Source organism: Branchiostoma lanceolatum, chromosome 4 (genome assembly GCF_035083965.1).
Source record: "Branchiostoma lanceolatum isolate klBraLanc5 chromosome 4, klBraLanc5.hap2, whole genome shotgun sequence".
Classification (NCBI taxonomy): Eukaryota; Metazoa; Chordata; class Leptocardii; order Amphioxiformes; family Branchiostomatidae; genus Branchiostoma; species Branchiostoma lanceolatum.
The window spans coordinates 18354056-18381878 of record NC_089725.1 but is presented as its reverse complement, the minus strand read 5'-3'; the positions used below and the strand labels follow the sequence as shown (position 1 = coordinate 18381878).

At 41.8% G+C, this 27823-nt stretch overlaps 3 protein-coding genes and 1 long non-coding RNA gene across 4 annotated transcripts; 2 read left to right on the top strand and 2 right to left on the bottom strand.

Moving 5' to 3' along the window:
• Window positions 1-341: 341 nt before the first annotated feature.
• LOC136433087 (homeobox protein koza-like) lies at window positions 342-4233 on the bottom strand. Its single transcript, XM_066424894.1, has 3 exons — window positions 3221-4233; window positions 1712-1887; window positions 342-1377 (listed from the first exon to the last, which is right to left on the bottom strand). Exons 1-3 carry the CDS (start codon window positions 3576-3578, stop codon window positions 1159-1161), a joined length of 753 nt encoding a protein of 250 aa, XP_066280991.1. The 5' UTR covers window positions 3579-4233; the 3' UTR covers window positions 342-1158.
• Window positions 4234-4744: 511 nt separating this feature from the next.
• LOC136433086 (cap-specific mRNA (nucleoside-2'-O-)-methyltransferase 1-like) lies at window positions 4745-27213 on the bottom strand. Its single transcript, XM_066424893.1, has 23 exons — window positions 27004-27213; window positions 15950-16086; window positions 15391-15549; window positions 14822-14914; window positions 14430-14501; window positions 14074-14168; window positions 13702-13774; window positions 13251-13443; window positions 12849-12967; window positions 12626-12722; window positions 12242-12374; window positions 11390-11569; window positions 10927-10983; window positions 10625-10682; window positions 10386-10454; window positions 9639-9770; window positions 8918-9040; window positions 8194-8285; window positions 8005-8073; window positions 7620-7667; window positions 7248-7357; window positions 6894-7002; window positions 4745-6638 (listed from the first exon to the last, which is right to left on the bottom strand). The coding sequence occupies exons 1-23, from the start codon at window positions 27074-27076 to the stop codon at window positions 6509-6511; spliced, it is 2421 nt and encodes an 806-aa protein (XP_066280990.1). The 5' UTR covers window positions 27077-27213; the 3' UTR covers window positions 4745-6508.
• Window positions 17218-19893, top strand: LOC136433085 (tripartite motif-containing protein 3-like). The gene has a single exon (XM_066424892.1). The coding sequence runs from the start codon at window positions 17269-17271 to the stop codon at window positions 19099-19101; it is 1833 nt and encodes a 610-aa protein (XP_066280989.1). The 5' UTR covers window positions 17218-17268; the 3' UTR covers window positions 19102-19893.
• LOC136433084 (uncharacterized) lies at window positions 22929-25978 on the top strand. The gene is made up of 2 exons (XR_010755593.1): window positions 22929-24459; window positions 24575-25978. It is a non-coding gene; the product is annotated as an uncharacterized lncRNA (long non-coding RNA).
• Window positions 27214-27823: the final 610 nt, after the last annotated feature.

Sequence of the window (27823 nt, the reverse complement as noted above, 5' to 3'; positions counted from 1 at the left end):
ATCTTATACACTGTTGACAGGAAGATCCTGTCAATTGTGTAGATATTCTGTTTTTGACAGGATCATCCTGTCAACAGAGCGAATTTTTGATTGACAGGATAATCCTGTCAATAGCCCCAGGCAACCGCTTGATGGTTTTACGTTGGACCGTGAGGTAACGTTTCATCGCAAGTTGGTGGTTTCAAGTTTGTTATTTTCCAATCCATATCTCGCTTATGAAATGAATCTAAATCCCCTAGGCTTGTGACATGTACTACATTTGTATGACAGGTTATTCCAAGTTCATCTTTTTCGCCGTCTTTTGATAGCTTCCAGCAACAACAACAAAAACACAGATGAACTTGTGAGCCATAAAAAACAAACCATTTTATTTTGAAGCGTTCAGTAAACTTGAGGCATAACTCTAGTACAAATATCTCCATAAATCCTAATAAAGTAATGCCTTCCACTAAAACCGTTGACAGGTCGACACATTTTTTTACAGAAAATGTCTATTTCACTGGCAATGTTGAAGACCAAGACCATGACAAAATATAAGACTTGTATAAAATTTTCATATTTGACACGTGCTGCATATAGCATATATAGAATTCACAAACTGTATGATATTAAAATACGTATAACATTTTCTACTACAAATTCTAAACCCACATATGGCAATACGAGTACTAATGATTGTAACACTTAGATTCCTGAGAATTTTTAGAACATGCTGAATACTGGCCGTACTAGTAAACTATTAAGGTAAGAAAAGAAGTAACAAATCATAACTGAACAAAACCGAACATATAAAACAATTTCATGTCATATACCATATAGACGATAACGTTACACGGTGACACCTGTCACTTCCACGCCTTAATCTAAAAGATGGACAGTTTTTATGGTCGCTGAACTGTGCGTATATTTTTCCACATCAGGTAACGTTACATGCGTTTCTCTTTTTCAAGCAGAATTGCTTCACTACAAGACTAGAGGAACCAACTTTACACGGATTTGATATTCGAACGAAATATGAGTCATTTTCCCGCTCCCCGTTCAAGTTCAGGAAAATGCTTATGATCTCCAAACGGATAAGGTTAACTAATATTTCTTTGGTGTGTTTTATATATCTCAGCCTATTTGTGTGAGAGGCATCGGCCATTTGAGTGCTTGAAGTTAGTGGGTCAGTCTGGTCTCCACCTGTCCGTCCTCGTACCGGCGGATCAGGTCCTCGATGGCGGCCCGCATGGTGTCGTCCGGCGGCCCGTAGGTCAGACCGGGCTGGACGCGGTACCCGCCCGGCCACCGGCCCCAGTACCGCCCCGTCAGGTGTTTCCGCCGCGCCTTGGTGCGTCTGTTCTGGAACCACGTCTTCACCTGCGTCTCGCTAAGATTCTGTTGAGAGAGAAACGAGATTTCAGTTGACGTTATGCCTTATGGCCTTAACAAGGCTGCCACGTTCCTCTACATCTATCCTGTGTTTCAAACGTATGATGTCGACCTTACTCTAAGTTACAAGTTGCCAAATGACTCTACAAACTAAAAGCCATTGCTATCGTATGTTTGAAATCAGTCTGGTCGCTGGGTGAATGGCGAGTGGTATACGTGAATTGCAGGTAGATCAGTAAAGCAGAAAATAACATACACCTGCCTGTAATAAGACGACACAGACTGCATTTCATGCAGCAATATTACGTCATTGAGAAAAGTAAAGACAAAAAACACAAACCAGTGCATTAGCCAAACAGATCCTCTCAATCCTGCTGAGGTAGTTTTTCTCCAAGAAGCACGTCTCCAACTCCATGACTTGGTGCCCGCTGAACAGTCGCCTCTGCCGTCTGCCGCTGTCCTCTGGGCTGCCTTCAGCCACGGCAGGGTCAGGGCTGTCATTCCCCTCAACATCGTCTGTTAGAAAATATATGTATTGATTATAAACGCATGGGAATAGCTGCAGATCGTTAAAGCTATGTAATTCCTAAACAGGTAATCCGGAGTTTGAGGCAATTCTATCCGTTCTCAGTACCCATTATGCACTACTCTCCAAGAAGAGGTTGGGTTTCGGCTTGTTTTTTATGTCTCCTTGTCGGGCTTTCTATTTTGTTTAAAAGAAGTGACATAATGAAACAATGAGAAAACAGAAAGGCCAACAAAATCTCCTACTAAAAAGATGTCAAAAATAAGCCGAAACCCAACTTCTGCTTGGAGAGTACATGGCTGTCGCTCACGCCGCCCTCACATCAACCATCGAAACGCCTTGATACGAGTCACTATTTTCCGATTTTCATACTGGCAAGCACCCTTCATTGTCAGTCGTTCATCGTCATTTTCAATCTTAAAATAACACGCTTAAAACAAGTTGTCGACCACTTGCACACTATTTTACACAAGGTCAGTGTGAAAATATTTGGACGAGAGAAGGATGCCAACCTATTGCTCGATGTTGCGGACTAGGCGAGTTGTACACAAGGCGGGCCCCGCATAATTTTTGTTTGTTTACCATTTTGAACATGATAGCGCCTGATTACGGGCGATAAGAGCCCTTTGGAGGGGACCAAAATACATTAGGGTAAGAATCAAAGTTTCGAATTTCTGAAAAGGCAGGTAAAACAATTTCTTTGTTTTGGTCACGCCCATTCATCAGATGATGTTTGTGAGAAATTTGAATTCACTGCGCTGATGACGACACTCATCAGACGCTGTAAGCTAGGCCTAAGTCGCCTGCAGAACGAACAATTCAATTACTAGTATTTGACTTTCATCTCCTAGAATATAACTAGGTATAGTCGCAGTTACTTCTGCTTCTATTTGCTGGTCATGTGCATGGTATTTCCACAAATGAATGTTCTTCAGGAAAATCACGTGGCTCCATGGACTAAAGTGGGAACGAAACAAACCACAAGCAATGTACACACGCACACCTCAATAATGTCCAGCACACATGTACACTCCACACCCATAGCTCAACTAGTCAAAGTTTCATATACACGTGACGATCATACATAGATAGTCACTGGTTGATAATCTTCAAGTAGATCTAGATGGATTCGCAATGCCCAACTATACACGTATTCGGTTCAAAAGCTGTTGGTTGGGAAGATCGTAATGACACCTGACTGTCCCCATACCTCTGAGGCTAGAAAACGTTGTGATCTTATCTCATAATGTATGCTTGAAGGCAAAAGTAGAATCTGTTCATTAATTTTAATAGTAAAAGATGAAATTAACAAAATCGTCATACCGTCAACGTCAAGTTCTGTCTCGTCGCACGCATGCTCTCCCGGGTGCTCCTGATGCCCTTGGTGGGATGATCTGTGTGGTTCCGAGTCTTCGCCCTGTGAGTCGCTTGAACTTGAACTCGGCGAGGATGTAACGGTGAAACTTTCTGCAGAGGATGGCCTAAACGTTGCCGGGTTGGGAACGTACATCCACGGCGGCTGTACCGAGCTGTACCCGGGGTCGGCCCATGACCGCCACGGTGCGCGTCCTGCATGTGTCCTGTCCGTGTGTTCCCTGTCCCCGGTCGCCGTGGGCTCCCACCTGTCCCGCCCGTGGGAGGACGGTTTGGATAGGATGGCCTCCACCGAGAAACTAAGCATGGCTTCACTGCGCGGTCCAACTTTTCCCGCAATAGTCTGGCAAATGTTGAGCTGCAAAACTTTAACGATTTGGAGACAATTCCGGGATGCTAACAGGAGAACAGAGCAAAGGGAGAATGGTCTGACTTTCACAAGTGGGCACTGCGACAACTGGAAACAAATAAACAAAATTTGAATTTTACTCTCGGTCGGCAAACATTCCGTGGAGGCGCCGGCGGGCCAGCGGCGCCAGGAGCCGGGGCTGCCGGGCAGATCTGCCTGATGTCGCCGCCGTGTTCCCACCTTCTCCTGTCGGGACGGGCGTTTGAAGAGGAGGGGGCGTTACATCACCAGGGATTAAGTAATTAATACCGCGGTCATGGTAACGTTTCTATTGCTGAACGCTAACTTTTATGTTTTTCTTCCCAAACTTGACAAGGCAACGATAAGAACGGTGAAGACCAACTGTATATATCACGTTATATGTTTTGGCTTCGCTATACAGACGATTTTGAGGGCTTTCAAACTTGAATTTTAAGGGAATAATCTTTTTCTTCTCCAATACTGGTCATGATGCTCAACAAGTTGTTTTAGCTTTCCATCAGTAAATCTCGCAACTTCGCGTATTGCTCAGATAACTCTATGATGACCCTTAGGAATTTGTGCTGTTACCTGCGTCAAAACTACTTCACTACACGTGCAACTTTACCACTTGTTTTTCACTAGCTCGAGGATGCATGGTATGTTTTCTTCTCTGAGAAATAGGGCGGAGCTCTTCTAAGTGTCGCTATTTGAGCAGTCGTGTTGTTTGATTAGTGAGCTAATTATCGTTAGTTTCGTAATTAGTTGACAATGGGCATACCGGACCGGAAAATCGCCAGCGACTTGTTCCCTTACGTCATTCATGAGGGAACACACGATGGAGCAGAGACATGATAATAACGGAACAACAGACCACATAGTTTTCACACTGACCTATAGCCGTCCACAGACTCCAGGCACGGGGCTGGTTTATGACCATAAAAAGTGGGAAAAGGACGTCAAGCAAGGACATTATCCTTGGTCAAAGGAAACGTTAGCTGGAGTCTGGCATGCTTTTCATCTTTTCTCGATATTTTTTTATTTTCTGATGTAGCCTAGCAGTGGTGAGAACAATAATCCTACCACCCTGATGAAGCCACACCTGATGAATTTTCCAAGCCTTTAATTGTTTGTAGTCTTTCACACGTATCTGTCACAGAGGACGTATCGGACCTCCCCTCCTAACATCTGCTTGGAGCATCCACATCCTCCAGACCTGCCCTGTTTCCTGGCTGTTTATGACTGTAGTGAGACGTACGTCGGACTCCCTGACTCCAGCCGTGTTTACAGCTTCCTAATCATCCCTTTACTACATGTTGATGTCTTCTACTGTTACTCACAGTGTGTGTACTTAGACACTCATAACACATCTACTCCAATATGTCTTACCCCTCTCAAGAAACTAACACAGGATGCTTTACTTACTGACATAAACAGCAAGTGAACTGTGTTATTTCAGGATTCAGGTTGAGTCAGGGGTGTAACAGTGGTATGAGTTTACAAGTCTTGCAAATGAGTACAGAAAACATGACTGCAAGCTAGATTTGTGCATGTGTACAGGCTTATATGTATTATACATACATCAATCCTCTTGTGTAACACTGATCCTTATCATACATACATGTAAATTACAACTTTGAGCTTTTCAAGTTGTATCTTTTGCTTCTTTTTCTGTGGACTTTGATTACCTACTTGTGGATAACAATAAAAGAAAACAATCTAAACAACATATTTACATCATGCACTACTGTACAGTGAGTGATTCATCACATTAAAACTACATCCTGTATCATCACAATAGCTGTTCAGCCTGTTCTCATTAATTCTAGCAAGGAGGTTAACCTCCTTGCTTCTAGTAATGTTTTCAAAATGTTCTACCTTACAGCAGAATAATATGAGTTATCCTGAACTAGATCAAATGTGATTCAAACACTTGTAATGTACAATTTTTTGTTCACTACTTCTGTCAACAGATACTGTTTTTGTACAGCCTGTATCATTCATAGGTTGGTAAAGTAAGTTTGATAAGCTGTTTTCGATATTTTAAATGTATAATGACAAAAAGATTTCATGTGTAAATACATCCAAAGCTTTTCAACATAGAGCTTGGATGATTCCAATATGAACAGGATTAATGTTATGAAACACTGCTCTTAGTTCAGCCATATTTATCATAAGGTTACTTGTTCTGGTACCTGGTACATATAACACTTCACAATTATCATTAGAATTGCAACAAGTTCTATCATAAAAAAGCTATGAAACATCAGTACATTTCTTCATTCTTCTGATACTTCTATAATTCTTTACTGGTACATCATATATCTAGTTATCCTATCGTAATAACCAAGCAAACAGCATTTGGAGAAAGCAAACCGCTGGCAAAGCAGCATCCCCCCATTTCTATTCTCTACTGATCTTTGTGGTAGAATCTCATGCTTGTAACCTACAGTTTGTAGCAATGCTTCTAAGTGATACTTTTAACCTACCATACCTCACAAAATTCACAACAGGCCTACCTATCAAAACAAACATTCTGCAAATTCAATTCTTAACGATAAAATATCACTGTTGGACACACATTGATTACAAAAGTATTGGATGTGTGCAGCAGTAGGTGTGAATACAGTAAGTGGATGTCACTCAGGAGTGAACCAGGAAGGATGTTGGAGGGGACATGAGCCTCTATACAATGAGAAGAAACTTGGAAAAAGAAGTTACAAGATATACACCCTTACACTGGGAAAGAAATTTATTTCAAAGTCTAGAAAAATTGTGACAACCTTTCCAACAACAACCCCACAATATCCTTCCCAGTTTGCTGTCAGCCAGTAGCTGTAATACATGATGTACAAACTGGACCAACATGTCTACTTCAGATGTCGATGTACATACTGGACCAGCATGTCCCGGGACACCTTGCTGTCACTGGCCTTGTGAGAGTCGTGAACTTTAACCCCATCCTCCCAGGCCCAGAATATCCTGTTGGCATAGCAGACCCTGGAACAACGAGAGCACAGTTTAGCAATGTTTGAAATTATATTTTCAACAAAAAGCAGAAACATCTGAAGCACAAGAGACACAAAAATAAAAATGTACAAGAAAAGATAAACAAAGTAAAAAATCTTCTTGTACTTTGTTTTTCTCTTGTTCGTATTATGTGTTATTCACTTTGTGAAATGCAATAAAGAAAATTTATAAAAAAAATCTTCTTGACCACCCCCACTTGACCAGCTGAAGTGAACTAGTCCTTACCTGAATGGTGCAATAGCCTCAGCTGGAGTGTCAAAGGTGGAACTTCCATTTCTGGAGTTGAAGAAGTACTTTTTGCTCCAACTCTTGCTGTACTGCATCACCCACGGATCTGGGAACAACATGGAGGAACAGACTCATCAGGGGTAGACTGAGAAATATGGTGGAGTTGTGGGGAGTTTTTTGGGGAAAATTATGACAAGGGTCCTGTTTGTAGCTTAGTTTGCAGCAGGAAGCTGGAGGATCTACTTAGTGATTACTGCATTTTATGGAAATTGACAACACTGGTGCAAACACACATAAAAGTGAACACACACACAGTCATACAGGGAAACATGTCTGAGCCAGGTACCATACCATTGACAGTTCTGATGAAGTGCACTCCACATGGAAGGAAGTGTCTGGTTCCATCGATGCTGTAACACAACCGGGGGTCTCGAGAACCCTTCGTCAGCCGCATGTCTAACCTGTATAATACAGTTTAGGAATTAGAAAACAAACATTTCAAGGCCTTTCTGAACTTCTGCTGGAACAACGTCAAATTCACCTGACCAGTTTGACAAGTCTAAAATTCACACTTGACTCTTGGTGCTGATGCCCATTCTAATGAAAAGGGTTGACACAAAAAAATCATCTGTCAATGGCTATTCTTTTTTATATATAACAGCTCATAGTGCCAAGGTGGGACGGATGGGAACAGGTTGCCTTCTATATCCTCAAAACACTTACTTCTGAAAAATCTTCTCCACTTCTTCCAATCTGTAGACTTCCTTTGTTCTGTAACAGAGAAAAACGGGAAACTTGGAGTAAGACTGGACAATGTCAATGAACCATCCACTTGTACAACTCAATCTTTTTGCTAGCAAACCATGGTTAGCAAGCAAAAAGATTTGAGTCAGCAGTTAGTATGGAGGGTGGTTAGGTACCCAGACTATTGGTAGACTTCCAGAAAGCTCAGATTATTGCAATCCTTCCATATGTTGCAGAGACTGTAATATTAGTGCTTTGCTGACATGATGACACTACAAGAGCTATAATCTGAGTCAGAAGCTGTGTGGAGATCCTGGTACAGGTATCATACAAGTTTGTACACAAAACCCAGTGTCCATCCTACCTGAGTGGAGCCATGTCAGGTCTGCTGGGCTTTGACACGGCCTTCACAAACTTCTCTGCCATCATGATCCTTCAGCAGAGAAAGATTAGAAAATTAGCATCATGGCGATTTTCTTTCTGGACTTGTAAAACTAAGATTTACAGGAATTTTTGCTGATGTTAGACAAATTGCCCTTCAGAAGATGCCTACCTTTCACTGAAGTGCCTGCTGCTGATGTCCTCCCCATTCAGTGTGTAGGCATCCACAATGTGCATGGCTGTGATCTTCCTTTGAGCTTTTCCCTTCAAACAGGAAAAAAACAACACATTAAGAATTGAAAGACTTAGGTAATAATGTAAAGGTAGTAGCAAAAGAAATGTGTCACTCTGTTTGTATTCCAATTAGGGATAGGGAGGCATATTAGAAAAGCGTCATCAGTGATGTTCCACTCAAACTGCCTTGCTATTAAATCAGGGAATTGATAGGGAATTACTGTCCCCTTACCTCCCCCTTGAGCTCCTTACCCCCCCTTGAGCTCCTGTACTATCCCCTTACTTCCCCTTGAGCTCCTGTACTATCCCCCTTACTTCCCCTTAAGCTCCTGTACTATCCTCCTTACTTTCCTTTAAGCTCCTGTACTATCCCCCTTACCACCCTAGAGCTCCTGCACTATCCTCCTTACCTCCCCCTTTAACTCCTGTACTATCCCCTTACCTCCCCTTGAGCTCCTGTACTACCCCCTTACCTCCCCTTGAGCTCCTGTACTACCCCGTTACCTCCCCCTTGAGCTCCTGTACTACCCCGTTACCTCCCCCTTGAGCTCCTGTACTATCCCCTTACCTCCCCTTGAGCTCCTGTACTACCCCCTTACCTCCCCTTGAGCTCCTGTACTACCCCGTTACCTCCCCCTTGAGCTCTTGTACTATCCCCTTACCTCCCCCTTGAGCTCCTGTACTACCTCCACCACCAGCAGGGTGTCCTTAGGCAGCTCCATGTTCAGGTCTAACTTCATCCACTTGGTGGTGGGGCGACCGTCCCACTGGAACAGGAGGGTTCTCTGAAATAGTCACACTTAATGTAAGCAACTGATTTAGCACCTTACGTTTTAAAAACCATCAGCCTTTTTACAAGATTTTTGCTCGCTCTCTCTCTCTCTCTCTCTCTCAAAGACTCTCTGTTTGTGTTACTACATTAGACAACAGTCAAACAACACTAATCTGGTGACATTGTTTCTTTTTCCCCATTCCAGTATGTTTAAACTGGCTGGGGAAAAGTGCCCTCTGGCAGACCATTGCTAAACCTCAACACATAGAAGAACTTTATTGCGCGACTATTTTAGTAGGTACAAAGTATGGCAACAACAGTAAACATAGAACACGACATAAGTATGGAATAAAACTATTCACTACAACAAAATGATCATCTTAGGTTTTACATAATTCAAGTTGGGCTAATTTTGAGTATCATTATTTTTTCTAATAACAAAACAATCTTTTGTATATTTGCCTATCTTAACACTGTATGAGCTGTTGCATCTAAATATATAGTCAAATCTATCTGTGGCATTGAGTGTCTTAAAATCTGAACTACTTAAATTGAGAGAGGTGAATAACTCATCGCGTAGAGCATCATATTGACATGTAGGTAATCCTCACCCCCTGAGCCAGTAGGAACATCCTGTCGCCCCCGGCAACCATACACCTGAAGTCGTACACGTTCCCCAGCTTACTAAGGTTATCTGGGGACAGCATGGTGGCCTTGTAGGTGAACACGTCCATGTTGGTCTCCTGGATAACAGAGTGCAGCACATATGGATCATGCAACGAGCTTTTACTACTATCTGTCCACTTTATATACTCTCCAAGCAGAGGTTAGTGGAGAAGATCGTGACCTTTTTATCCTCTGCCTCATTTTTCGTCGGCCATCTCCACTATGGCCGACGAAAAACAGGGCAGAGGATAAAAAGGTCACGATCTTCTCCACTAACCTCTGCTTGGAGAGTAGCCAGAGGCACAATTCAGTTGTCACCCACCTTTGATAGGAGTAAGACTGGCCCAAACCTACATGACTACAGATATCATCCAAAAGGCCAAGTTTGCATGGCTTTACAGGATACTGTAATTCACTTTATCTTCATGGAAGCATAATTTCACAGTGTAAGGAAAATCAATATTTTCACTGAACTTTAACTTCACGGTGGCGGCAGGTGATTTACAGACCGGATGTGTGAAGGAATCAAAAATAATAACAATTTTTTTTCACGGTGATGATAAGTTCACAGAACAGAGGTGGCTGTTGAAACAGTGAACATAAATTTACAGTAAAAGAAACAAGAATTACAGTACAAAAATTCAAAGGTTGTAGATCCAAGTCCTAAAACAGGCAAATAGAGAGGTCTCTACCTTGGCAAGCTCCGTGAACCTCACTCGAGAGTCTGGCTTCTGGGGAGCAAACCGAGCCTCATCTGGGACCTGAAATGAATGATTAAATGCTACTAACAGATCTCCACGTTCTCTTCAAATAAGACTGTGCACTGGTTACCACTTATAACTTATAAAATCTTCACAAGTCCCCTTGCTCAAAAAGTAAAGATGGACAGTTTGCAGGTTTCAGATGAGAATGTATGTATGTATACACCTACCTTCCACAGCTGTAGGGCTTCCTTCCTTATCTTTCCTTGTCCTGCTTCAAACAATGTGCTGCAAGACAAGAATGCTGTGAATTACAAAAAATAAATTGTGTATTTTACCATATTTCTGGGCTAGGCACAGAATCAAGAGTATACAAAAAAAAGAGATAACAGAGAAAACAATATTGCAACAGAGCTCTGTCATATCCTTAATTGATGACCAAATTATACAGCATTGCTAGCTTAAAGCTGAGTCCATTAGAGTGACTTTTTTTAGCCTGTATGTATGTGCAGGGAGAAGGTTTAGAACTTACGTGTCCTGGGTATATCCTCTGATCTTAGCTAGGTGCTTTGTCTGCTTCTCAGCCAACCTGAAAATACAAAGTAATGCATCATACAAGGGCAGACAGTAACTCACCAAACAGTGAAACTGTGTTTACTAATCCCAGGCTGTGTAGCCATCTTGACTTGAAGGTAAAGACAGGACTATATACTCATTGCAGTCATGATTACTCACTAGGGTCACTCAGTGCAGATCACAGCAGGAAACTGCTGACATTTATGTTGATACTATGTGTTGGTATTAATGGTTGAATGTATTACTTCACACCAATATAATGTACATATAGATAACAAAATGACTGCAGACTTCCACTTGCCACTCCCTCCTTCCCTCCTCTAAACAATTCTTGGATAAATTGCTTCATCATTGTGTACTGAACAATTATCAAACTACAAAATAATGTTGAAAACAACTCCGCAGAAGTCACTCCTCACTTTTCATTAGAATCCACCATGTACTCAAAGAACTGGGAGTCCTTCTTGATGATGTCCAGGGGAACCACCTCATTCACATCCACGTCTGTGTTCTTGAGTCTGTTCATCTGTATGTTCACCTTGAAGAGGTACTCTTCCACCACCTCATAGCCTGGCTTTAGCCCCTTACAGACTACATATCTGGATGGAATACAAGATGAGCATGGCACTTGTCACTGTACATTGAGAAATATATTGTGTAGGAATCTTTGGCAAATTCTCAAGTTAGATAGATATATATATCTATATTTTAGAGTGTATGTGTTAGAAGTCTTCCCTCTGAACCAAAATAGCTTTAAAGAACGGTTGCAGTCAGATATGCAAAGACTAGGTGTAACAGACCATTCGGTGTAATATGACCAGCTGCTGCCGCGCCGCGTGCCTGCGAAGCTGGTGTGTTACGCCTGATGGCGGTTATACCGGCTATATAGATACAGATACAGAAAATGTTATAGGTTTGAATCTGAATTCAGGTTACAGGTGGCCATTTGACTAGGGAAGGGGGGTTGCAGTCCATAGGACAGGACATTGCCAACTGTGGCTCGTTGTGATGTGATTGTCAAAAAGCCAGGGGGATTTTCCAGATACAGGTACACTAAAACTTTAAGTCGTATAAAACCACTGTCCTTCTTTTTACGAGAAGGGGGAAACAGTGTATGTGCATGTCTGTCTATGTGTGTGTTTCTGTGACTCCCAATACAGGCAATGCAACATTGCCATACATTCTCAGTGCTGCTATCATTGTCTGTGGGATTGGAGGAGTTGCAAAGAGGTATGGGCAAGGGGGTGAAGTCTGCCAAACTCATCCCTCACCGTTCCGAGTTTGCAGGTCGACTGGTGATGGGTTTGAAGATGCAGACCTGTTGGAAGCAGTGGTACAGCAGGTACACAAGTCCCACGCTGAAGGGGGTGAACAGGTCAAAGGTCTTACACACAAAACAGCCACCTAGGAGAAGGAGAGAAGACAGGGGTTACAAACTCGTTGCTGACTGTAATCAAGACAAATTTGGAGACTTAATGGAAGAAATCAAGGATTTTTCAACACAAGGAAAAACAGACCTCTCTAAGTCCACTATAAAGAAATATATTGGGGAATAAAGGCCACCAAGGCAGACATTTTTTTAATCTCTGAGTGCTGTACAGCATATGCAATGTATGTCTGAACAACTAGACTGTAATCACACATTGTGAACTGACCTATCCTGAGGATGGAGAGGGCACACAGGAACTCACACATGACCAGCTGTTTACTCAGCACCTCCTGTAGGTTCTCCTGACCCTCCACCGAGAAACCCTGCCAGAAATCAGAGAAATAGATATAAAGTAATCTTACTGAGAAAATATCACCAAACGACTTCTATTTCCTTTCTTTCATCCCTTAGGATTAAAGCTCTACAACTCAACGAGCATGGCTACCTACCCCGTCCGCCATGACAAAGTGCACACCCTTGCCCTCCGTGCTGTCTAACACAAACTTCTTGAAGGTTGTCAGGTTAGCTGGTTTCATGATGTCACCATCTCCGTCTATGCCACCTTCACCTGTAACACGGCATTGTTGTTCACAGTCAGTGGTTCAAAACAAGGATGCAACAAGGATCATGGAGGGAATCTCAACACCAAAGTAATTTCTTCACTTGCAAATTTGCACTGACCAGCAAAGGCCAGAAGTCAACTTCTGAATGATATCCTCTGTTCACCCCAAACTTGATGTTAGAAGTACAAAATACACAAAAAAATGTATATAACTTGGGCTCCTTTTGTGATAGGGCATACTTATTGTTCACTAAGTATATATTTTCTATTGTGCACTGCTAGAACTCACCATAATGGGGCTCAAACATCTCACTAGAAGCAGCAAAGAACTCCTCCAGCTTGAAGTCATTGGGCCCCCTGATGGTCAGACCAAAGCCCTTCGCGTGCCATTTCTTCCTCCACAGGACGTACTCCGAGAACCCGCCCGGACCAGCACAGATATCAGCAAAGTACAGCAGATCATGGGCACCAACCATGGGCTCCTGTAAGGACAAACACTTGTCAAAGGGAATGAACAGGCGTGCCATGGCTCAATTTGTACTAATCCTGCTTGTAACTCACAAGGGCGGGGTTTAATTCGGACCTACCTGATTTGCACAATTTCTGGCACTTTTGACCAATTGCTGAGTGATCAGAGTGAGCATCTAAATTTGACTGTGCAGTCTGAGCAATAAAACTTACTGTCTGAGTTGGACAACAAGGCGAGATTCACTTGGAAGAAAAACAAGTAACCCACTCACCCCTTTGTCGTTCTTGGGCTCAGTGAACATGTAGTCAAACACATGGTCCATGTTAGCCATCTTCATAGCAGCTCTGGGGGTGAGAAGGGAAACATTAACTTAAGAAACAATATCCCAATACTTCTAAAGCTTCCAATTTTCCTAATAGGAATGGAGTGCTCCATAATATAGAACTCAATGTTATAACAGGGTAATAAGAGTTGGTAGATCTCACCCACACTTTGCAGCACTTTCAGTCTGGATATGACTGGCAATGGTGTATTGTGTATATTGGAGATTGTATGCACACACACACAAACATAGACAGACAACCACAAAATAATACTTCAGTACCTTAATGGGAAGAAGTAAAGCTGTATCAAAACTTTGTACCTGTTCTGGAAGATGGCTCCCCTGATGGTCTCATAAGGGTTGGCCCTGGTTCTGGCATTCCTCATCTCTTGTCCTTCCAGGACATCAAAAACACTCTGCACACAACACAGGAAAATGGACTTTTATCAAAAGGAAAGAGAGGAATCCTAAAGCGAAAACACTTGTAGGAGGCCCTGTCTGATGGACAAACTGCAATGTATTTTATCTTGTTTGAAAAACACAGTAATAAAAGAATCATCTCAACAACAAGGATGTTATGGATGTGTATGTTAACATCACACCTTCAAAGTAAATGATAATAGAATGTCCAAGACTTAATGATTGATAGACTGAATCAGATACTCTTTCTTACCTACCTTACACTTTAGCAAGTCTAACAAGATATCTTCATTGCAAAACTCCACTTCATCTTCAATCTCATTCTTCCTCTGTGGAAGAGGAGAGACAAAAAATTGGTGAACATTGTAGAAGCAGAAAAAAACACAATAATTGTTAAAATTGAAAAATCAGCATCTCTACGGGTATGCAAACTTTCCTCAATAGTTGAAGAAGGTAACATATATTTTTATTCAAAGAATTGACATGCTTGTAAAGTTCAGTTAGAAAGGAAACTATTTTTCTTACAGGCAAGACCAACCTATCTGTGAATTCTTTTTTAGCTAACTTGAAAAATTCACAAACAAAGCCAAGCCCAACATCATATCAAGTTCTAAATTTCTCAAATCCTTTGTGGAACAAAGCTACTTACAGTCCCCTCCAAGACCCACTCTTGTAAGGTGTCTTTGCTAGGAATAGGCTTCTCACAGGCAGGCAGCCACTCTGGCCTCTCATGGACAGAAGGCTGAGGAAAGGAACATGGACTATGTAGACATGGTAAAAACATACCTAAACTACATCAAACTCTTCAATGTCTTGACATGCAAAAAATTCTTACTAAGTTCCAGCAGCCAATGTTGGAATGGGTGTTAGCATACTGAACAATCTACTCTTTGGGGGTAAATTCTGTATAAAGGATAATGAATGTGAAGAGCAGTCAAACCAGGCAACTACTATGACCCTTAACTTAAGAGTGACCTTTAGCAAATATTGGAATATATCTGTATGAGTGGATGGGTAACTGGTTAGAAGTAAAGGCTATCATACAATAGTTTCCATTCCCGCAATTTTTTGGTACAACAATCTACTCTTTGGGGGTAAATTCTGTATAAAGGATAATGAATGTGAAGAGCAGTCAAACCAGGCAACTACTATGACCCTTAACTTTTAACACTGCAGAAAGAACATGTTTCCTTTAAAAGCAAAACATGAAATACATACTGGTTCTTCGTCTGTCCAGTCGATGTCGATTTCTCCATCGAATTGCTCCAGCTTCAGACCCAGACCCCTGCGCCCACGCTGTGTGGAGGCCTCCACAATCTCCTTGCGTCCCTGGCCATGCTTCCCCAGGCCCTCCTCCTTCTTGTAACCCATCTTGGCCTGCAAACAGAATCACGAGGGAAACTATTAACAAGAATGAAATCAAGACATTTTTTTCCAAATCAGTAAGCTACCAGTATTCAAAATGTCTTATGTTAGCTGATTATCAAAACCATACTAAAATCTTACTCTTTGTAATTAAAATTTGTAAGAGATGAATGGTGGGTGTTGATTTTTATGCTGTTTCTGCACCTATAACTCAAGAAGATCCTTCAGATGGATTTGTTCAAATTTTAGCATGTGGGTAGTTATCGAAGTCCCAATGAAACATGGTGATTATGGGCTCTCTAGCAGTATTTTTAGGTACTGCAGCATTACAGACTGACATCCCTATCTTGAAAGTAGTGAGGCATAGGCCATTTAACCAGCGGTTGCTTGTTTACTCTGTCTGAAGACTAACCATCATCCGTTCTGCAAAACTGTTGTACAGAGGTGCAGCTGGGGCAGGGCCACTAGACTTGGAGGGGCCCATGGCTGCCGATGTGCCCAGGGGGGGAGGCCTCGCTGAGTCATCATCTTCATCACTATCTGTAGAGTCTGCAGCAAGGTGAAGGCAAAACATGATAGTCAATGATCCATCATAATTGCCATCATATGTTCATAATGTCAAAGGCTTGAGATGATTGAAGAATTTACTTCAAGACAAGCATTTCAAAATACTGTAAACTTGAAATTTTGTAGTGTTTTTCGCCCAAGTTTTTACAGTGACCGCAAATAAAGGAAACTCAATTGTCTCAATTGTATTACTGCTTTACTACAGAATTGTTTAAACTGTGAATGTAAAACACAGCAAAAACATCTTGTTCCCTTTTGCCGAGAAATAAAACCACCATGAAAGTAAATGAATTCACAGCTAGCAGTAGCAGTTGTTCATAACCAACTAAGAGCTTCTGTTGGTAGATGGGCCCACAGCTAATGATATATCAAGGAAAAATATTTCATGCTTTAATGGAGTCACATGTCCATAAGGTCATATTAAACCTTAATTGATTGGGTTCCTCATCATGAACATGACCCATAAATAGAGCCTCAAGACTAGAAATAGTAGAATTTCAGCAATACTTGGTTACTAATTTGTGAACTATTTTCTTTTTGAAGACTACAACTTTCTTTAGAGACTAACCAAAGTAATCTTATCTTGCTTGTTTGTTCACACAAAATGCATGCACGCACACACACACACACACACACACACACACACACACACACACACACGCGCACACATCATATTTTTTTATTCCTACACTTAATTAAATGTATGTAACTATACAATTACAAGTACAGTCACTGACTTGAAATAAAAAGTCAACTTCATCTCAAAGTGAAATGCTTTTCTTGATCTTAAACTTAAAAGATTCAAATGTTATTCAGATTTTGAGGTGTGACAACCAAGGTATTGAATTAGTCCAGCCCTAAATACATGGAGCATTGTTAATCATCTTAATCCATTTCATTACCCTACACATTGGGTACCTGCCTGTGGCACTGGCTGCAAATACACCTGATATTATTATTATTATTATTATTATTTCTGGCTACAATTATAACTATCCTGACTTCACGGCCCACTTGAGTCTATTCATTCAATCCGCCTCATGGGTGGATTGTTTACAGTTCCCAGCCGGCTAGACTTACCCCGGAAACAAATACAAGCAGTGTGGACTTTGGCCAGGGAGCGGTGCTGACGTGTGTGCACATGTACAGGGGGCAACTTGCATCATGGCTTCTCCACAGTCAAGTCTGGGGGAACAGATCAGGGAGGAACTGTCCTGTAGTATCTGTCTGGAGCTGTTCACCAGGCCCAAAGTGCTGCCCTGTATGCACACCTTCTGTCAGGACTGCCTGGGGGACCACGCACGAGTTCGGAAGCCATTTGAATGCCCAAACTGTCGTCTACAGGTCACCCTCCCAACCCAGGGTGTCCCCGGTTTACCTGACAATCATCTTGTTGCAAACTTGTGTGAGAGGATCAGTAAGCAGGTAAAACTACCTGTGAACCCACCTGAACAGACCCAGTCTCAGAATAAATGTATATTTCACCCCTGGGAGGAGCTCAAGCTGTACTGTGAGCAGTGTCAGCTGTCTGTATGTACTGAGTGTATGGGTGACCTCCACGCGGGTCACCGTACAACGACACCTAAGAAGGCTTCACAGGAAAGGAGAGCAGCCATCCAAGAACTAGTATCAGAGGGAAGAAACCTTTTGGAGACCTACTTCACGTTCTTAAGGAGCCTTCGGGACAAGGAGAAAGTTCTGAACAAACACAGACAGCAGACAGACAAGAATATTTACCACACCTTCAATGAAATGCTTCAGATGTTGATTGACTTGAAGGATACTCTGTTGTCTGAAGTGGACCAAACACACAGACAGAACATGACAGCTATAGAGGGGCAGAGAGAAATGGTCCTGACTCAAGTGTCCGACCTGGCGGCTGTCTGTGACAGCGCAGAGGACAAGCTGAGACAGGATGGGATGGACTTACCTGGACAGGAGAGAAGCCTCACACAGGTTATTGGAAAATACAGAACAAAAGCACCACTCAGTCTTGTTCCCATACAAACAAGGGCTGCTGTATTTCATCCTGCAGACACTAGAACACTGGAACTTGGGCAAGTGACTCTCTATTCTGTAAGGTCCCCCTCCATGTCCACAGTAACAAGTCATGGAGTGATGTACGACTCCAAATACCATCTCCAAGAAGACCAAGAAAATCACCATCACCAGTTGGAAAGGACAACTTTTGGTGGCAAAGGGTCCGAAAAGGGAAAGTTTGACAGGCCCTTTGGGGTGGTGGTGTCAGAGGATGGAGAGGTCTTTGTAGCAGACCGAGGCAACCAGAGGATTCAAATCTTCACTCTACAAGGGACGTTTGTTTCTCAGTTTGAGACTGTTATATCTGGTGGACAGAACATCTCTCCCCAGAACGTGGCAGTGGACACAGAGGGGAACCTGTGGGTGGTGGGGAACCATGGCGTAGCTGACTTTGCTGTGCTGTACACCAGAGAAGGGAAGGTCCTGACCACAATCGACCTACAACAGACCAGGTGGTCCAGGGGGGTTGCCATAGACACCAGGACAAACAACATCATCATTACACAAACTATGGGAGAGTGGGGGTTCTGCTGTGGGGAGTTGCAAGTCTTCAGGCCGGACGGGAAACTTGTAAGAACTCTTGGAGAAGAGCAGGGGATGAAGAACCCAGAGTACATCACTGTGGACAGCAGTGGGAACATCCTTGTGTCAGACTGTGAGAACAGCTCAGTCTACGTTTACGACGAAGACACAAATTTCTTGTTCAGTTTCGGTGGCGAGGGAAGCAGAGAGGGTCAGCTGACCTATCCTCGTGGTATCTGTACTGACAGCTCAGGTAACATTGTGGTGGCAGACTGGGGAAACAGCTGTGTTCAGCTGTTTGACAGGAGAGGACGGTTCCTCAAACACATCAACACGGACATGAGACAACCATGGGCCGTTGCCATGGCACCACACGGACAGCTGATAGTGACTGATGACGCCAACAACACAGTAACAATATTACAGAGATACTAGACTTCATGCAGTGACTCTTGACAGGTAACAATGAACCATTCCAACAAAGCAATAATGACTGATGCTCCTGATAACATGGGTATAATCTCTTTGTCTGTGTTGATGCAAATTATGTAAATGCATGTTAAGGCTTAGTTTTGCATAATTAATGAGGAAATTCTATAATTCTGGTATTTTCAATTATACTATGAATTTGAGACATGTGACAAAAGTAATGAATGGTGGGCAGAACATTACTAGTTCTTAATGCAGTGACTCTTGCCATAACCTGTAACGAAACATTGCAACAATGTATATTTTCTACATAAAAACAAAAGTGTGACATGACAATCATCAGACTGGCTGTCATTATACATGTACATGTATTTCCAAAATGAGCCATCGAGTGCAGACAGAATGCAGCTACAGGACGTTTCAACCACTGCAGATGCAGAGATAAGTGGATGATGATGATGATGATGATGATGAAGTGTAAGAATACATGTAGCAGTATTAACTGTCTTCAATTAAATATATATATAAAGAATTGTCTAAGGTTAGTTTACTCAAAATAAGAGTACTAATATGAAGTATGGAATTATCAACAATAACAGTATGCATACTAATACAACAAGCCATAATTCAGATGCACATCATGTAACCTTAGGGCTGGAAACTTGACCCATATAATTTATCTATGTTGGTTATGAAGTGCATTTTAGTGCTTGCAGTATAATGTATATACATTATTTGGAATGTTGTTGTACAACATTTTTCATGATTACAGCAGTGCCATTAAAGTTTAAAAACTGATTGTCTATAGCATGTGGTTCATTCTAGTGTAGAATAGCCAGTGGCAAAACAGTTGGGTCATGGACAGGCATATTATATTGTACCCATTATCAGTGAACCAACCCATGGGAAGGGGGTTTGAAGCAACCAGGCAGTTTGCCATGGTGTAGTGGTCAGTGGCATTGCTTCTGGTCAAGGGTTTGAATCCCAGCATGGCGGTTTGTGTTCTAATCCCTGATTTGTGTGCTTCTGGAGGCAGTTATAGTTCTCCAGATGGGACATTATAGGGACATTAGGCTAGGGGTCGCATGTTTGAGGAGAGCAAATCCTCCAGGTTAAGGTTAAATGAGTCCGCTACACTCCTCTAGAGCAGGTGTACATCCTGATGTGAGTGAATCAGGCCAAAAACACCTGTTGGGATGATGCAGTCAGACTATAGTAGGGCCGCATGCCAGGTTGGCTTACAGTGTCGGTCTGTTAAACACACGGACATGTTGCTGCTTGATCCAATTCCCGGCCAACATGATCACCATATGACACAGTGAAAAGCCTCAATATTAAAAAGTTTGTGCATAGGTTTGAACCTACATCTGTGCAATTCCACTTGACATATACAACTACAACATACAGTACATCCAGGTACCCTGCAAACCCACTTCCATCTTGGAACAGCCCATCATAAAATCATACAGACCATAGGTTTCCATTTTGGTCATGTTGATTTGATTATATGGATAACATCTGCACATGCATCAATTTTCCTCCGTTTCCAAAAAAAGGTTTTCGACCATACTGTAAATAGTACAGAGCAGCTGCAAAATAGCAAAATATAATTGCAAAAAAAAATGTTTTGGGACAGACAGTAATGTTGTAGTATGCCAAAGCAAATTCCAAAGTCAAAGAGGAAGATGTGAAAGAAAAAAGTGAAGTATCTATTGTTTGGTAGACCATTCTTTATGTGTTTATTCGTTTGTTCAAACTCTCTAACCACTTAGATTTCATAATGAAGGCATTTTCCCCCCAAAATCTTTGTTTTATTTGCACGCTCACATCAGTTTTGGGGTTGTCATCCATATACAGTCAAACCTGCCCAAGGCGACCACCCGGCGGACCGAGCAAAAACGGTCGCGATGGACAGGTGGTCGCCATGAAGAGGATTCCACTCACATGTTTCCAGGTCGAGGTTTTAAGATACAGTACGTAAATGGATGGAAAATTATGTAGACAGCATGACCCCCACCAGGTTCACTTCTCATTGACAGAAAGATCCTACAAAAATTACATTTTCCATTATCGTTGTAATAATTGTAATGTTATACCGCTACATCGTGTACAAATTTTCGTCATAATATTTTGACTACAAACGCAGCCGCCTCCCGCATTTACACGTTACATTAAATAGTACACACACACACATGCACATCATCGAAGTTTTAAGGCCTAAGACAAATCCCTAGAAAACACCTGCTGGCCCCAGCCTTTTTTAGGGCGCCGACCGCTGCATAAAGGGGCAAAAAGTTTTCGATCTGACAACTAAAGATGAAAACGGAACGGTGTGATTTCGTCGGGCGGCAAGCTCTGTGCGACCGCATCGAAAGGTAAGTCAGTGCAGCAGAACGCACAGCGTCCAATAAAGGTTTGTGAGATTCATGGAAATAAAAAGAAAATAAGAATATCAATTTTCATCAATAACTAGAGTATTCGTAAATGTTCATACACAAAAGCATCGTGTTTTAGAAAGGTCAGCGGTACGCCAAATCTGGGCCGTGCCAAATCCAAGATGGCGTCGGGACCAAGGAACAACATTTCTCGCCCGATGTTTTGCCCGCCGCGAAATCATTTTTCGGCGGAATTTAGTAAGACACAGACACATTTTTGTTGAAACTACAAGAAATAGATAGTAATTTCTGTGAAATCTGACTTTTTGGCGCCATGCACTACGTATTCGTTTTGAAAATTGAGTTTAAACCGAACTGAGTTTGCGGTAAACTATAAGATTACGAGAGGCACAACAACATCAAAATAAAATTTGTCTTTACAATGTCTATAGGGGGAACGTTTTATCAAAACACTTCATGGAGGAATCGATGCTATAACATTGCTATTCCATATATTTCTGTCCTTATTTTTGTCCTTCAAGGTCTTGAAAACATTTCCGTGAATCCGACAGCAAAATGATCCGATGTCACCACACGCTTGAAAATTAGGCGGCCGCCATGGGCAGGGATTGTGCTCTGTGTGGTCCCAATTCGAGGCGGTCGCGGTCGCGTTGGACGGGTGGTCGCCTTGGGCAGGCAGCTTAATGCTTGTGCCTATGGGGAAAATTTTCGGGACCGAGAAAAAGCGGTCGCCATGGCCAGGTGGTCGCGTTGAAAAGGTGGTCGCCTAGGCAGGTTTGACTGTAATCAAATCAACATGGCCTTTGTGAAAGAATAGTGATATAGACAATTGCAAAATACTACATATTTGCAAACCTTACGACACCCTTCTTAATCAGCTTCATAAAAAAATATGCTTTCATTACGTGGAAAGGAGAATGTTTTTGGAAAATGAGCCTGCATTTTGTGCAAAATACTCCCTGATGTTATTTCCCTCTAACCCTGTCTCTACTCTGTTATGGGTCTTGAACAACACTCACATAAACAATTATTCATTTCAATCAATCCCTAGGGATAAAGGATTATGCATTTGCTAAAATACAGCTTCAGTAGCTAGCCCATGGCAGTCAAGGACCTCATAGTCACATGATTGAGACGATTCTTTTCTTCCTTTCTTTAATTCTAAATAGGACAATCTCAACAAGCCTGTGCATATTTTACTGTAGATCTTACACTAACATTTACAACTATACTCCAAAAATTAAGGTCAAATTATGAATGTTGTGACATTTCCCACCCTAACTTAGACACAAACACAAGCCCCGGCCCTGTCACTATGAAACAAGTGTTGAAGGCCACGTCCTTAAACTGGACACACCCTTTCTGTGTCACTTCGTCTGTATCGTTTTTATCATATGTGGAGTGAAGTAAACGTAACTAGGACAGTGTAAACACCATGCACAGTGCTCGGGCAGGCGGGAATGCGTTGGGTTTGGAGCGTAATTAAGTCTGGCCTAAGTCGTTAATCTCGAACGCCCGTTTCACGACTTTTCTGCCCACGAAAACACGACCGCACGGCTGGATCATTGAATCCCATGGACGTAATCACGACGATGTTCCGCCCAAAATACGACGCGGTCGGTAATCAGACGTGTATAGTCGTATTCTGGTCGACTTCGAGAGGAGAGGTCATTAGAGGTCATTACATGCGTTCTATCCTAATTACCCAAATAAAGTAAAAGTAGGTTAGTCACACGAGTTAAGCATGGAAATGTGCACATATTGTTGATTTATATCCTTATAATCTCCTTATCTGTACTAAAACCCCAGTGACGTAACTCATTCTTACGATACACACGTCTTGCAGCACGAGGTCGCTGTACATGATAATTGCTGTATTTGTCCAAAAAAACACAACTATTTTCTTGTTCTCTTTTTCAGGATCAACTATAAGAACATGCTGGAGGCAGTTTACTAGGCACGATGTCAACTTTTTGCGTTTTAATTTTTTTATTTCTAATATGTTTATCGCTTCCATTCTTGTGTTTCAAATCCTTTCACGGAGTTTTACCGCTTATTACAGAAGAAAGTCAATCATATTTGACGGTCAGAACTAACGTTAAATCTGTTATAAAGATATATAGAAACTATCATAAGATTTCAATAAGATATCAAGAAAGTCAGCAGAAGTTTGCAGAATCATTTTCAAGGCAACCTTTCATACTAAAATTATACTCAAAGACACTGTGCATGAGCTACACAATTCAGACAACCTCAAACTACTACACGTAAATCTGCAGTATCAGCTTTCATTTCACAAGTGAACAAATCAAATTAATTGGGTTGCTCTCTTGTTTTCGGTTGTTTTCCCGTTTGTTTAGGATGGTTTTGAAAAATTATTATCTGTTGTTGTCGGGCTGAACTTGAGCCGGTGTTGGGTTGCTTTTAGCACACAATTCGCACTATCAAATGTTCATATTTTATTTCATTACATCATGTTGCCATTGATTTAACCATTCAATTTCGTTCAGATCCGTTCAACTTCGTTCCGATTCGTTCAACTTCGTTACGCTTAGTTTAATTTCATTCAATTAGCTTTTATTTCATTCAATTTCGTTCAATTAGCTTTTATCTCGTTCAATTTCGTTCAATTAGCTTTCATTACGTTCAATTTCGTTTTGTTTCGTTCAATTAGCTTTTATTTCGTGTTGTTTCGTTCAATTTCGTTCAATTAGCTTTCATTTCGTTCAATTTCGTTTTGTTTCGTTCAATTTCGTTCAATTAGCTTTTATTTCGTTCAATTTCGTTTGTTTCGTTATGTTCTAGTTCGTTCCCTTTTGTTCCATTTCGTTCGTTTAATTCTGTTTCTGTTTGAAAGCTTTTCAATGTGCGCATCATGATCATGTTACATATATAGGTTGTCGTGGTGTCCCTTCAGATCGCTTGGCGCAACCTTACTTCCTGGAGTCCTTGTGCAAAGGCGGCCGACGTGAGCGAAGTCAATTCTATAGTTTCTCAGCCGATACCTATGTATTTCTAAGTTATCCGTGTATGCTTGATTTCGTAATTGTTCCACCAACCCCAGACTTACCATTCCCCTGCAGGCCCTGTGTCGACCGAGTCTACTTGCCGCGTATCAGGAGCCTGCACCATCAGAAGTCGACAAGGCCCGTAAAATCTTCGTCAGCAAAGCCACGCCGAGAAAATGTCTGCCGTCTATGTTAAGAAATGACAATCTATGTCAAATATAAAACAATGTTGCTCACCTCGTTTAGAACAATTGATGAAGTGTGTGGTTTCCGTCAAGTTCGTTGGTGGTTTCTCTCATCGGAGACGGTAGGAATGTTAATGGATACACTTAACTAAGTAAGACGCAAGCGGGATCGGGGTTGAAAATGTTTTATTTTTGCCGACTTGTTGGTATCCTGTGTAACACCCTCACTCACTCTCTCCCATCCTGTGTATGCGATTGTGTATATTTGTTGTATGACGTAAATACGTAATAAAGCGTTGGTGTTCTTAACTTACTGCTTCTTTCCTGTGCCGAGGAAAAGTAGAGAAAACGGCACTAGATATATGTCGTTCAAAAACTCCCTTATATCATCGAGTTCTAGATCTTTCCAACAATAGGATACTTGTAACTTGTTTCTGAAGGCACTATCCACAAGGTAATGCTAATTTAAAAAGGCCATTTAAGAGAATTCATTCAGCGGGTTACAGTGGAAACACCGGAGTGAATATTATTCCCTCTTCGATTTTTAACTTCATACAAGGTCGAATTATATATGTATAAATAAATAAATAAATAGGTAAATAGATAGATAGATAGATAAATAAATAAATAAAAATTATATATGATTAAAGAAATAAATGAATATCCGAGGCAACAAAAAAATTCGTGCGACATACCTGCCGGATTCGATCCCGCGACCTTGTCAACATTCTATTCACATACTCCGCTCTCATGCCACTACGCCACCGAGCACTTTTTTTTTTCACCCGAAATTTACAGCCTATATCATTCAGAACTCCAAGAGACTTTACAATGAGGATTGAAAAGAATTTGAAAGCTAGAATTGCTGTGCAATATTAGTTACATCTGATGATTTGCCGTTAAACATGTAGAGAATACGCATAAGATTGCACTCGGCGGACCGCGATCTTGAATACTGGGTAAAAACAGTTGCCCATGCCGCGAAATGCCCTGTAGCTCGATTGGTAGACGTCGCGCTTGCGAAGCATGCTTGTCAGATCTGGCGCGGGTTCGAATCACACTGTGCACTTATGTTTATGTTGTATGTGTTGTGTTGTTTATGTTGTATGTATTGATACCTTATATTCTGTTCATGTTGTTTGTATGTATTGCTGTCAATGATTGCACGTACATATTGATGTTATATTGTGTCTTACCTTGTTACAAGCTATGGATACTATTGTTGTGTACCTGATCATTGTATCTTATCATTGACCGTGCATGTTTCAGGATTCCTCCGTGTTATGTTGATTTTGGATCGAAATTAGTCCTGATGTTTATTTTGCACATTGAATAGGACAGAAAAATAAAAAGAACAACAATTATCGTGAGTTACTGAGCGCTTTCAAATATAACATTTGATTAACGTAGTGACCCAAGGACGTATGTAATCTTTTTGAGTAAACTAAGCATGTTTACCCTCTTTTAGATACCCTTTTTTTTAAATTAACGTTGACACACGCGCCTGCCGACTACCCCGATGCACGTGGTTCCCTCAAATGTCAATTATTCCGGTAGCCACGGAAACCGTCACCTCGGTGACGAGAGTCCGTATCCCGTCACTCATGTGAGCCGCGTACCCCGGAGCACGTGGTGCGCTCTCCAAGCTGTCAATCATTCCGGTAGCCACGGAAACCATCACCATGGTGACGTGTATCAGCATCCCGTCACTCCCCGGAGTTGACATGGCGCCCGCGTGCCCCGGAGTCAGCCATTTTTTTGTTTCGGTAGTCTTGGCAACAAGTAACGTCGTCAAGACAACGTGGTAGGTTTCCCGTGGTGGAAAAGTTGATTTTCAGTCAGGGAAAAACACGACCTGATTCAAACTCTTCAGTCGGGATTGAAGCGGTGTTGAGTCGTATGGTGGATTTGGTATGACTATGGTCGTGTTTCGGTCTGAAAAGGCCGCATCGACGACCTGTTTACACCCAGTTCACGACTCGCAGGAAAATTGGACAGCCATTCCCGACTCAAACACTGCCTACGGCCAAACACCACCGACGACCCATTCCCGCCTTATATCCAACTGATCAACGACTGCCCGAGCACTGTGATGTGTGGAACCAAATGATAACCTCTAAACGTACATGATCATGTGCGGCACTGCAAGAAAATTTAAGGTAAAACCATAATATACATCAGTGTCATGTCTTTTTGGAAGAGTTTGCCTCTAATAAACAATACCTGAAATCTCTCCAATGCCATATGTTAAGGAGTCAGCTGGAAATAATATTTTCATATCTTCGCTTCATAGAAATGAGGGAGGGGGGCCTTACTTACCGCTGAGGTTTTCTGCCCTAAAACGCTTAGAATCCGTCACAAAACTATCACGATTCTCGCCACTCCTCTTCATAATGTCTTATGAGTCTGTTGCTAGGCGTTTTGCGATGGACAAAATCGGGAATAAACTAGAAGTCTTGGTTTCGAACAGTTTCAGTTTCGGGTCCTCCCAGTTTCGCACAGGGGGCGGCCATTTTGTCGCGCAATGCGTGATGGGACGAGACCCCGACCCAATATCATAAATTCATATGATAACTTTATTGCACAACAATTGTACAAGGTACAAAGTATGGCTGGTACATAACTACAGTTCTATCTATATCTAAGGGCTAATCTACCTAATACATGAGTGTATAGTATGGGTTTAGAATGGGTTCTTACAAACATTGGAGGAATTTCTATCCTCTGAACATATTTTCCTATGAATCCATGCAGGGGTTGTCGCATGTCCATTGAAATGAATCCTGGTATATAAGATGATAGCCTTGTGTACAGTGAATTACGTACACTGAAATATTTGGGACATACCATCAAAAAGTGATATTCGTGATATCATTAGCTCTGGACAAAATGGACAAACCCTCTGGTCGATATGAATTTTGTATCATACAACCACCTGTCAAAATACTGTTGCTTCTTCTTCAGTTTCGTCAACCACAGCTGAGATGAAGCATTGTGATTTTTATAGCTATAAGTGCAATGCGACTTCGCTACGGCTCACATTTATAGCCAAGTGCACTGGGTGTGTTGGGTTCTTTCACGCGCGTTAACGCCTGAAGCTCCCTCATATGCTACGGTCCCATTTCCTCTTTTATCATTT